The sequence below is a fragment of the Mesocricetus auratus genome, unplaced genomic scaffold, assembly GCF_017639785.1.
Source record: "Mesocricetus auratus isolate SY011 unplaced genomic scaffold, BCM_Maur_2.0 Super-Scaffold_100004, whole genome shotgun sequence".
NCBI lineage: Eukaryota > Metazoa > Chordata > Mammalia > Rodentia > Cricetidae > Mesocricetus > Mesocricetus auratus.
In genome coordinates, this window is record NW_024429189.1 from 115,960,586 (window position 1) to 115,972,613 (window position 12,028).

Consider the following 12,028-nt stretch of genomic DNA (forward strand, 5'->3'; position numbering starts at 1 on the left):
GCCCAGCAGAAGACAGAACCACCAACCCAGACAGCAGCAGTATGACCATTGCAAGTACCAAACAGTACATGGTACATGAGCATAGGAAAAACTTGCTGAGCTACAGAAGGAAGTTGCTCAGGTGTTTATACGTGATGCCCCGTGTCCTGAAACAGGAATGAACACAGTGGTGCCATTTCATCTCATTGTACAATTAAGGGGTGGCAACTTGAAGTGGGAATGCATATTGGCAGTAGAGTACAGGCTTGTCATGCATGAAGCTCTAAGTTCAACCTGTAACATCAAGAGAAGAAAGGAAAAAAATCTGGCATAAAAACCACTGTTTTTTATAATATTTAAAAAATTTTTAAAAATCAAACACAAGCACCCATTTAGCACCATCAGCTTCCCCTTGCTGAAGGGAGACCCAGTGACAAATGACTAGCTGCTGTAGACAAACTATAAGGAAATGAAAGGGATAAGGGGAACCCACAGGATAAAGAAAACATCCAACTATTGCGATGAGCAGGAATACATATTTCTCGGGATGTGGCTTTTGGTGTGAACCTTTAAAGGAACATGGGGCAATGATGCATCACATTACAGAGGATAGGACTGTGACTGTTGAAGGGGCTTCTGCAGGACTAATAGTCTATTTCTTCACCAAGGTGATGTTCATTTTATAGTAACTCATTGGAACATGCATTGGATTTGGTTGGATTTATGTATATTCAAAAAAAAGTTTTGCTGGCATGGTGACACACAGCTTAAGACCATCCACTCGGAAGCAGACACATTTCTGAGTTTGAGGCTACTCTGGTCTACATAGAAAGTCCCAGGCCAGCCAAGGGAAGACCCTGTCCCCCACAAGACCATTTTCAATCGTTGGTTGGGAAGTCCCCAGTTCCTGATGCCACAGACCAGGGTCAGTTTTTCCAGGAGTCAGCAGTCTGCAGGCAGCTGTGAAAGATTGTGAGCAACCAGACCCTTGCAGAGTTATGTCTACAAGCCAGCAAGGACACTCTGGAGAAAGAAGACACTTTCGCTGTTCTAGGGATCAGGTGCTCTAATCTTAAAACCCCAAAGCACTCAAGAGGGAAAAAATTATGCAAGCAATTCAGATCTAAATTATCTGTCTTGGGACTGGAGATTTCTTTCCCCAGAATTCTTTACAGAAAACCGGGGGCTGTGTGCAGTCATTCTCCAAAAGGCCAAGCAGCCAGGAAGGCCTATGACTCCACTGCATGCCCCAATGTCATTCACACCTCTATCACCCTTCACAGCAAACCATCTTCTTCCCTAGCAGCCTCAATACCATCAGCATGCACCCATGTGTATGGGAACACCCATAAACACATGATCACATGCATGTGCACAAATATGCTCATTTATATTCATCCACATACATCTATACACATGTAAACATTCTCCCAGGTGAACACATACATGCATATTAAAACATGCACCCTTGTGCGTGAGCACACACAAAGATCCCTTCAACTATGACAAGCATCATTAAGGACCCTAGCATGTACTGTCATCTGAGCACAGGGCAAGCACTATTTGAGAAGGATTAGGAGATGTCACCTTGTTGGAGGAAATGTGTCACTGGGGGATAAGCTTGGAGATTTTTAAAAGCCTAGACCAGGCCCAACTTCCCCTCCACTACTTGTGGATCCAGATGTAAATCTCTTAGCTACATCTCCAGTGTCATGAATGCCACCCTGCCACCATGCTCCTTGTCACGATGATGATAATGGACTAAACCTCTGAAACTGTAAGCCAGCCCCCATTTAAACACTTTTTTATATATACAGGAATTGCCTTGGTTGTGGTGTTTCTTCATAGCGATAGAACAGTGACACTAAGCCAGAAATTGGTACCAGCGACTGAGATATTGCTATAGCAGGCCTGATCATGCTGTTTGTTGGGAAAATATGGAAGACAGGGACTTTGGACTAGAAAAGCATTTGAATGCTTTAAACAAAGTTTAACAGGACAGTCTAATAGGAACATAGAAGACAGTGCTGAGGGTGATTTGAACTGTGGGGGCCCAGCTCAAGAAGTTTCAGAGGGGAAGAGCATTAGTAAGTTGCCTAGAGACCATCTTTGTGATATTGTGGCAAAAAATAAGGCTGATTTTTACTTTTATCCTAAAAATCCACCTAAGACTAAATTAGAGAGTGTCAGATTAATGACCTTGGTAGAGGAGATTTCAAGACAGCCTAGTTGATGATGGAAATAATGCTATCTGAAAAGGAAGTCTAAGATACTTTATTGAATCTAAAAATCAATTACTGAAAAGAAGCTCTGTTGTCCTCCCAAGTGGCCAGTGTCCAAGACAGAGAGAGATTTACTTTCCCTTCTCCTTTTATTCCTCACCTGTCCCACATACCCCCTGTCCATGCCCCCAGGGAATGTGAGCTTTCCCCTACACCTAGTATTGATTCTGTTGTGTGGTTATTAATCACTGTGTGTGTGTGTGTGTGTGTGTGTGTGTGTGTGTGTGTGTGTGTTTAGTGAAAAGTAGCAAGCTGAATAAAGAGAAATACAAAATGTACAGTTTGAGGAGAAAAAGTACCTGGAAGGGTGATGTTGGAGCTAAATCCTGTGCTCAAGGAGATAAAAAGCTTAAAGAAAAGCCTGATGCTGAATAGAATCGAGTGGTCTCAGGGCAAGACCTCACCCGGAGAAGCTTCCAACTTGTGTAAAGGAATTAAGCAGCAAAGAGAACCATCAAGAACAGAAAGTTGATACAAATGTAATTGAAAGAGGGAGTCAAGTTACAATGCCAGCGGCAGCAGAATTTGGCAACTTCAGCCACCCACATGATGCTGGCTTTAGAGTCAAGGATACAAGAAGTGGGTTGTGAACTCTCCCTCCAGCTAAGAAAAGCTGCTGAGGCCAGGGGTGTGTGTCGAGGTGTCCTTGAACCGAGGTTGAGAGAGGCCATTGCATGAAGCTGTGAAAGTGAAGCCTGGATTATGTTAGAGCTCCCAAGATGTAGGAGTTGTCAGAGATGGGATACCCGCCAAACAGAGCTGCTAATAGGAAACAGAACCAGCTCAAAAGAGAGAAGAGTATTGCAGTCAACAAAGATGTAAGGATTTGGAGCTCTGAAAGGTGCTTTGACATCAGGCATGGACATACAGAATTTGGAATTTGCCCTGTTGGATTTCAGTCTTGCTTTGGTCCAGTATTTCCTCACTATGCTCCTTTTTCTCCTTTTTGCAATGGTAATGTATATTTTATGCTGTTCTGTGATGGAAGTATGTGATCTGATTTTTATTTTGATTTTTTGTGGCATTATAATTAAGATGTGTCTCAGAGATTTTGGACTTTGAAACAGTGTTGAGACCATGATAGACTATGGGGACCTTTAAAGTTGGATTGAATATACTTCGGCATTATGATATGACCACAAGCCTATGGGGACCAGGGAGTGAAATGGGGTGGTTCGAATGAGACTGGCCCCCATAGGCTCCTAGATTTGAATGCTTAGTAACCAGGGACTAGAACTCTTTGATAGGATTAGAAGGACTAGGAGATGTGGTCTTACTGGGAAAAGTGTGCCATTGGGGGTGGACTCTAAGCCCTCACCAGATCAAGTCTATCTCTCTGCCTATGGGTTAGGACTTAGAACTCTCAGCTACTTCTCCAGCATCATGCCTACCTGTACGCCACCACAATGACTATGAACTATACTCTGAAACTGTAAGCAAGCACCCAATTAAATGTTTACCTTTATAAGAACTGCCTTGGTCATGGTGTCTCTTCACAGCAATAAAACAATGACTAAGACACCAGCCAAGATTTTACTGGGACTTAAGGCTCTCTCAGGAAACCTGGCTCAAACCCTGGCCTCATGATAGCACAGAGCAAGCCAAGGAAAGTTACTACCTGCCAGAACAATGTCTAAGCCCTGCTCACAGAGACATGGGTTGGGTTTCTAGGTCACCTGGCCATATAGTTCGCTTTGCTGTTGCCACTAGTCATAACTGAGTTTACCTTTAGGAATAGAGCATTCAGCCCACCAGTAAAACCTAGAAACTCAACCCTAGCTGGGAGGTGTCAGTTACTCTCTGAGGCAACTAGGGACCAATGTTAAATCACAGTCCCATCAACACTTTCTATGTACATTTATTGGAATAAAAACATGATCTGTCATTTCACATGTCTAAAGGGTGGCCCACTGTTGTGTAATTTCCACTTATTAATTCAAATTTCTTTATAAAAGTGTTTTTAATCCTATTTTACTTTTAAAATGAGTAGTGCTAAGAATTCTCAATTGTTTTAGAGACTCAATTTTTTATCTTTCCTTTTTAGGGTCAGTGGAAAACCAGGTTTGTTGAGACATGCCTATAATCCCAGCTCTTGGAAAGCTGCAGCAGGAAGATGACACAGGTTTGAGGTCAGTCTGGGCTACAGTAAGATTCTATCTTAAAAAACAAAGCAAAGATTGTAAGAGCCAGAGGGGACAGATGACTCCAAGGAGATAATGTCTTCCAGACACAAGACTGACGCTAATGTGAACTCAGGGAGACTGTGGTGGCATGCACGAGGCCTGCACAGGTTCCCAGCACTGGAGGAAAGGTAGACACGGGGTTTCTTAGCTAGGGTTTTATTGCTGTGAAGAGACACCAGGACCATGGCAACTCTTATAAAGGAAGCCATTTAATTGGGGCTGACTTACAGTTTAGAGATTTAGTTCATTATCAGCATGCAGGCAGACATGGTGCTGGAGAGGTAGCTGAGAGTTCTACCTCTGGATCTGCAGGCAGCAGGAAGAGAACTGGCTTGAGCTTCTAAGACCTCAAAGCCTGCCCCTAGTGACACGATTTCTCCAACAAAGCCACATCTACTCCAACAAGGCCACATTTCCTAATAGTGCCAATTCCCTATGGACCAAGTATTCAAACACATGAGTCTATAGGAGCCATTCCTATTCAAACCACCACAGGGTCTCTCACCCCTAACAAAGAAGTTACCTGCAATTGGTACTCAATGGCAAAGGGAAAATCAGTGTTTCCTACATAGTGTTACTGAGTATATCAGCCATGCTCCAGGGAAGGCCCCATGTCCAAGCATAGTTGACAAATATAATATGGACTTGATGATATTTTAGTGGATTTTTCATTTTGTTTTTGTATTTTTTTCTTTTTTTGTTTTTCGAGACAGGGTTTCTCTGTCTTATTGGTGTTATATTTGTTTGTTTCAATTGTTTTTGTGGAGGGTTTTGTGTTTCTTAGTTTTGTTTTTTGTTTTTATTTTTGTTTTGTGGGAGGTTTTGTTTTTGTTTCTTTTTTTGTTTTGTGGGAGGATTTGTTTTTGTTTCTTTTTTAAGAGAGAACATAAAGTTGGTTGGTTAGGGAGGTGGAAAAGATCTGGTAAGAGTTGGGGAGGGGGAAACATGATCGAACTATATTGTATGAAAAAATTTAAATAAAATAAACAAAAAATCCCCTCAAGCAACAAAAAGTGAAGACCAAAAAGAAATGATGAACTTCTGAGTGAAAGAAAATAAGCATTTTAATATATAATAGTGAATGTACTCATCTATATACCAAGGCAGGACTGGGTTTGGCTTGGCTTTGGTATTCTGCAGTCCTGGAGATGGAAGTCAGGCTTTGTGCATACTAAGCATGTGTTCTACCTCCCCAGCCCTGGTAAGTTCCTGCTGTTTGTATCCTTTCTGTTTACAATGCACTTGTAAGACACACATGTAAGGAGCTCAGGAAGTCAAAACCGAAGGGGTGCTATGAGGGCTCCATCACCCACACCTCCAGCAGCAGGAGTTGGAGCAGGGCAGAGGGACTGCTGGGTCACAGCAAGCTCAGATGCTCTTCTTTGTCTTTCACACATTGGTTCTACTGCACCATAACTCACTGCAGCCTACTCATAAGCATGCTACAAGCAAACATCAGTACCACAAGGCACCGTTGTAACTCTTCCTCGCCCTTCCCAGAATCTGCCAGAGACATAGAAGGGGCCATCCTTAACCCCCCACCCCATTCCTACTCCTACCTTGTGCGTCATGGCAGCATACAGTAAATAGCCTGCCTGCGTATGAACGAGTCCCTTGGGTGATCCAGTGCTCCCAGAGGTGTAGAGCATAAAGAGCATGTCTTCACTGCTCATGCTTTCAGGGGCACACACAGGGGCCTCATTGGCCATCTCCTGGAAGGGACAGAAGCATATCACTGGGTCAAGGCATTTAGTCACTCCCTCCATTTTCCTAGCTGAAGTCAGGACTCTCAAAGTTTACATTCCTTGTCAATTTCAAATACAAAGTAAAAATGATGGATTGAGGCTGGTGGTGTAGCTTGGTGTTTGAGCTCCCACTCAGCATACACAAAATGCTGGGTTCCACTCCCACTTCGGGGTAGGGGAAGAGGAGGTGGGTGCTGGGGCACCTCTAGAAAACCCAGACTAAGAGCCTAACAATTCCCAGACCCAGGTAATCTAATAATAATCTCACCTCACACTGTACCACATGAGGTAAATAAACCCACCTGCTCAAGGGGGATGTCCAGATGCCCCATGTGAACCTTGGCATCTGTCCTGTGGGCCACCAGGACATGCTGGACCGTTGGGCAGTTCTTCACAGCTACATCTACTATTTTCTTCAGCTCCACCACGCGCCCTCCCCGGAGTCCTTGGTTGAAGGTGATAACAACCTTGCACTTGGCTAAGGAACACAACACAGACTGTCTGATCAGTATAGACCCTCACAGCCCAATCTGACTGTCTGATCAGTATAGACCCTCACAGCCCAATCTGACTGTCTGATCAGTATAGACCCTCACAGCCCAATCAGACTGTCTGATCAGCATAGACCCTCACAGCCCAATCTGACTGTCTGATCAGCATAGACCCTCACAGCCCAATCTGACTGTCTGATCAGTATAGACCCTCACAGCCCAATCTGACTGTCTGATCAGTATAGACCCTCACAGCCCAATCTGACTGTCTGATCAGCATAGACCCTCACAGCCCAATCTGACTGTCTGATCAGTATAGACCCTCACAGCCCAATCTGACTGTCTGATCAGTATAGACCCTCACAGCCCAATCTGACTGTCTGATCAGCATAGACCCTCACAGCCCAATCAGACTGTCTGATCAGCATAGACCCTCACAGCCCAATCTGACTGTCTGATCAGTATAGACCCTCACAGCCCAATCTGACTGTCTGATCAGCATAGACCCTCACAGCCCAATCTGACTGTCTGATCAGCATAGACCCTCACAGCCCAATCTGACTGTCTGATCAGTATAGACCCTCACAGCCCAATCTGACTGTCTGATCAGCATAGACCCTCACAGCCCAATCAGACTGTCTGATCAGCATAGACCCTCACAGCCCAATCTGACTGTCTGATCAGTATAGACCCTCACAGCCCAATCTGACTGTCTGATCAGCATAGACCCTCACAGCCCAATCTGACTGTCTGATCAGTATAGACCCTCACAGCCCAATCTGACTGTCTGATCAGCATAGACCCTCACAGCCCAATCTGACTGTCTGATCAGCATAGACCCTCACAGCCCAATCAGACTGTCTGATCAGCATAGACCCTCACAGCCCAATCTGACTGTCTGATCAGTATAGACCCTCACAGCCCAATCTGACTGTCTGATCAGTATAGACCCTCACAGCCCAATCTGACTTGTAGCTGGATATTCCGGGCCTAACAGTGTGACAGAGGGAGTCCAGTCAAGCAAATGAACCCACAGAAAAAAAATGTTGTGGAAGCTCCGTGGATCACATAGAAATTCCCATCTTTCCCCAGCTCTGAGGATGATTGGGAAAGAACCAGAAACAAATTATCTTGAGACTAAACTATTCCTCCACAAGCCAACATATAGACAGTTTCCCAGCCAGGCTTCTACCCTCTTACCTGCCCCAGGAGCTTTCCCCAAGTGAGGGATGCTCACAGTGCCTAGTGTAACCACTGTGGCAGAGAAACACCAAGAGATTAAGACCGAGTCCCAAGGCTTCCACGTAGCCAGCCCCACCAGTGACTTCTGTAGGACAAGGCCCTTTGCTGTCCAGAGAATAGAACCACCTCCTCTAGGTGGGTGCCAGGATTTGTAGCCCAGTCTTGCCTTCAGGAGAGCACTCCCCTGTCACATCCTTCTCTTCAAAGACCCGTCCAGGCTTCATTCAGAACTCTCCCTGGAAATCCACACTTCTACAGCCAAGCTAAGTGAGGCCCAGCACAGAGTGTGAGAGACAATATGGTTCTGAGGGACTACCCTTCACACTGTCTTAAGGGGATAACCCAACAGAATCCTGTATGTGCATCAATTTTCAGTCTGCCCTGTGTAAGAGTCTAAATACTCTTCAGTGGCATGGCCTGCAGGGGTTCCCCACACTCTTGGGTGTTATAGATTGGATTTCAAGAGTCTCTCACAGGCTCCAAGCTCATGGTGATATTTTGAGAGGTTCTAGAAACTTCAGGAGTAGAACCCAGATACAGTAAGTGGGTTACCTGGGGCATGAAGTTGAAAATTGTATCCTAGACACACACACACACACACACACACACACACACACACACAGAGAGAGTCTCTTCTCTGCTTTCTGTCTGCTATGAGGTGAGCAGTCTTTGCTTGATGTACCTACAACCATAATACTCTCCCTACCTGTGGGCACAGAATCAATGGAGTCAAGCAAAATGGACTGAACTCTCTGAAAACCTAACCCAAAATAAGCTCTTCTTCACTTAAGGTAGATTTGTTTTCCTTTAAATTATGTATTTGATTGCAACGATACAAAAATAATTAATACCCCAGGGCCTTAAATCTCTGAACCAAGCACCTATCCAAGGTGCTAGGAAGTTACCCACACAGCTGTCTTCACCCAATGGCTCTCAGGAGACAGGGTGTGGATCAGCAATGCATATGGTTACCCTGCTGCTGATCCTGGGTCCTACACTACTGTCCATGTTCTCCTGTAAGGAAAGCTGTGGAGTCCAGTCTGAACTCCTCTTGCCTGACCTACAGCCTACCATCAAAGGCGCTTCACAGGGTCACCTCCTAGATGACTGGAGGCATAGGCTCTCCTCAATGGACAACCCTGAAGAACAGTTGTAGGAAGGGCCCTCCTGACCAGCCAAGTGCTGCACTCCCATAATGTCATTCAGAGGTCCTCAGGCTCTGGAAACTTCCCCAGTACCCAGCCACCAAATAACCACATGCTATATACAGCTAGGGCTACCTATGATTCCTCATCTTAATTTCATGTGTTTTATCATGAAATCCATTTTAAAACTACCAAAGTTAATAAACATTCAATAAGCTTATAGAATATAAAATAAAATGGAAATTTTCATTGTGTTTGATGGATAAAATGTTGCCAATCCCAGCCCAAGGAACTGAGGCTAGTAAATTTCAAGTTCAAGGCCACTGAGAAGACTGTCTCACTACCGTGGGTGGGGGTGTGTTGGTTCATCATACACAAACAAGGCCTGGGGACTCCTGAGCTCCTCCAGTGCCCACCCATGCTCACCATCATTGATCCTCCCAGCCAAGGACTCTGCACTAAAGCCAGCAAACACCACTGTGTGGATAGCTCCGATCCTGGCACAGGCCAGCATTGCCGCCACAGCCAGTGGGGACACAGGCATGTATATGGCCACACGGTCCCCTCGGTGCACTCCATGCCTCTTCAGTGTGTTGGCCAGGCGGCACGTGGTCTCCAGAAGCTCCCTACAGCATAGAGAAGAAAAGGCCATTATGGAGAAGAGCCACAGTACAACACAATGCAGAGTGAGTCAAGTCACAGACTACTGGCGCTGTCAATGCGGGAAAAGAGCAGGAAATTTGCAGCATGGCAACAGAGAAATGTGTTCGACATTTGTACATGGTCAACCACGTTGCTAAGGCTGCCCTCACAGCCATTTTAGTTTCTAAGAGGTCATGTTCCCAAGACTTCTGAGAATGTTGGCTTCCAGGAAATAAAAATAAATAAATAAAGGCAGAGGCAGGTTGTTAGTGTTCAGGCATCTGTACTGGCCTGTCCTTGGGGTTCTGACAGGATACTCCCTCAGCTGTAGCCACAAGAGTGCCTTCTGTGCACATTCACTATGTTCCCTTTCTAAAAGGGCCCTGCCCACCTCCCATCCTCTCTCCCTCTTTCTCTCCCTCTCTCTGTCTGTCTGTTCCTCTCTACTGCTGCTCCTGTCCCCAGAGGCCAGCCCCCCTCCTCCTCTTTTCCCCTTTTATGATCCCTTTCCCTAATAAAAAAAAACTCTGCTTGAACCCTGTTGCATGGTGTCTTTTTCTCACACACTGCTTTTCTTACACTATAACACAAGTTTTTAAAGAAAGTCTTCTGGCAAGAGAAAAGGAGGCTCCCAATTTTCTATATCAACAGAAGTCAAAGCACCAAGAAACTCTCTTCCAGTCAAGTGCTTAGACCTTGGACAGGTGCCAAACTGACGAAGCCATGGTGACTGGGAAGAGAAAGCAACAGAAAGATGACTACCCTGCCTGTATCTATGCCAAGCACTGACTGGGCACAAATGACAAATTAACAACACACACACACACACACACACACACACACACACACCTATATCCACATGATATAAGAATCTTTCACCAGGTCACAGCATTTAGCCAGCTAATCAAAAGATAACAAGTTGGGTTGACTCAGAGTTAATTAGTGATTCTTTTCATAATCATAGCCCTTGACTAGTCATAGCCCATGATTCTGAACTCCAAGAAAATCAGGAGTAGCCAGATGGAGATGGTGCACACCTTTAATCCCAGCAACTGGGAGGCAGAACCAGGAGGATCTCTGAATTTGAGGCCAGCTTGGTCTACAGAGTTCATGCTAGGACAGCCAGGACTACAGCAAAATCCCTTGTCTCGAGAAACCAAGGGAGGGAAGGAAGGAAGGAAGGAAGGAAGGAAGGAAGGAAGGAAGGAAGGAAGGAAGGAAGGAAGGAAAACCAGGAGTAAAAAACAAAAAATAAACCAAATCAAAATGAAAACAAAAACATAAAACCAAACCAAAATAATGGCTTGGCAGTGGTGGCACATGCCTTTAGTCCCAGCACTAGGGAGGCAGAAGCAGGCAGATCTTTGTGAGTTCAAGGCCAGCCTGGTCTCAGAGTGAGTTCCAGGACAGCCAAGGCTATACAGAGAAACCCTGTCACCAAAAGCCAAAAAAGAGAAAGAAAGAAACAGGAAGGAAGGAAGGAAGGAAGGAAGGAAGGAAGGAAGGAAGGAAGGAAGGGAAGCTGCCCCACTACGGGGGCAGAAGAAAAGAAAAGCAGAGCAGGGAACAGAAATAAGCTTATGACTGTTGTAACACCTTTTTTTCATCAGATTTGTACAAGGAAAATGGATATCCAATCATTTTCCCTCTTTTTCTGTACATTGTTTTATATTGATTAATTATTTACAATAAAAAGAACTGACTCAGAAAGCTAGAGTAAGCAGGAAAACAAAGGCCCCTTTTTTCTGGGTTGAGGGAAGCTACCAGGGGCCACATGCCTGCCCTCTGAATTGCACCAAGATGCTCCAAATAGAGCAGAGGCAGGCTGCAAGTAGATCCAGGGGAACCCTGCTTCAAACCCCCCCAAAAGTCCCTGGGAGCCACAGTTCCCTATCCATGGGGCTTCAAGAAGCGCTGAGCTGAACAAGAGGCCTGTGAGAAGCCTCTGCATAGTAAAAATGCAGCCCCATCTCAGGCAGGGTTCAAGGAGCCCTTTGTTTCTTCTGAAGCTGTCCTGCAAAGGCACCCAAATGAGCCTGATGTCTACCCTGCTATTGGCCCAGCTGCTGGCCACTCCTGCCGAGCTCAGTCCAGGGCCCCTTGAGGGCTTCCATCTTTTCTCCTCGAAGCTTTAAAGAGGACAAAGGCGGCATTCAGTGGTACTCTGCCTACCCTTCCCCTAAGTTAACAATGAAAGAATACTTCAAGGCCAAAGGCATGGAATCTAGGCACCCCTACTCCTCTGAGACGCTTGCTCAATGCTAAAAAAGCAGCTGTGATCAGTAATGCATGAGGAAACTAGGGCCCTTCCTGTCAGCT

General features: G+C 45.3%; 1 protein-coding gene across 1 annotated transcript in view; it reads right to left on the bottom strand.

Annotated features, from left to right (window-relative positions):
* Positions 1–12,028, bottom strand: part of Acss1 (acyl-CoA synthetase short chain family member 1) — a 47,186-nt gene that overhangs the window by 13,022 nt on the left and 22,136 nt on the right. Inside the window, exons 3-5 of the mRNA XM_005072550.4 lie at positions 9,494–9,693; positions 6,492–6,667; positions 6,004–6,156 (exon numbers count right to left, since the gene is read on the bottom strand). Of these exons, the coding sequence (XP_005072607.1) occupies positions 6,004–6,156; positions 6,492–6,667; positions 9,494–9,693 (529 nt within the window). The remainder of the gene's footprint in view (positions 1–6,003; positions 6,157–6,491; positions 6,668–9,493; positions 9,694–12,028) is intronic.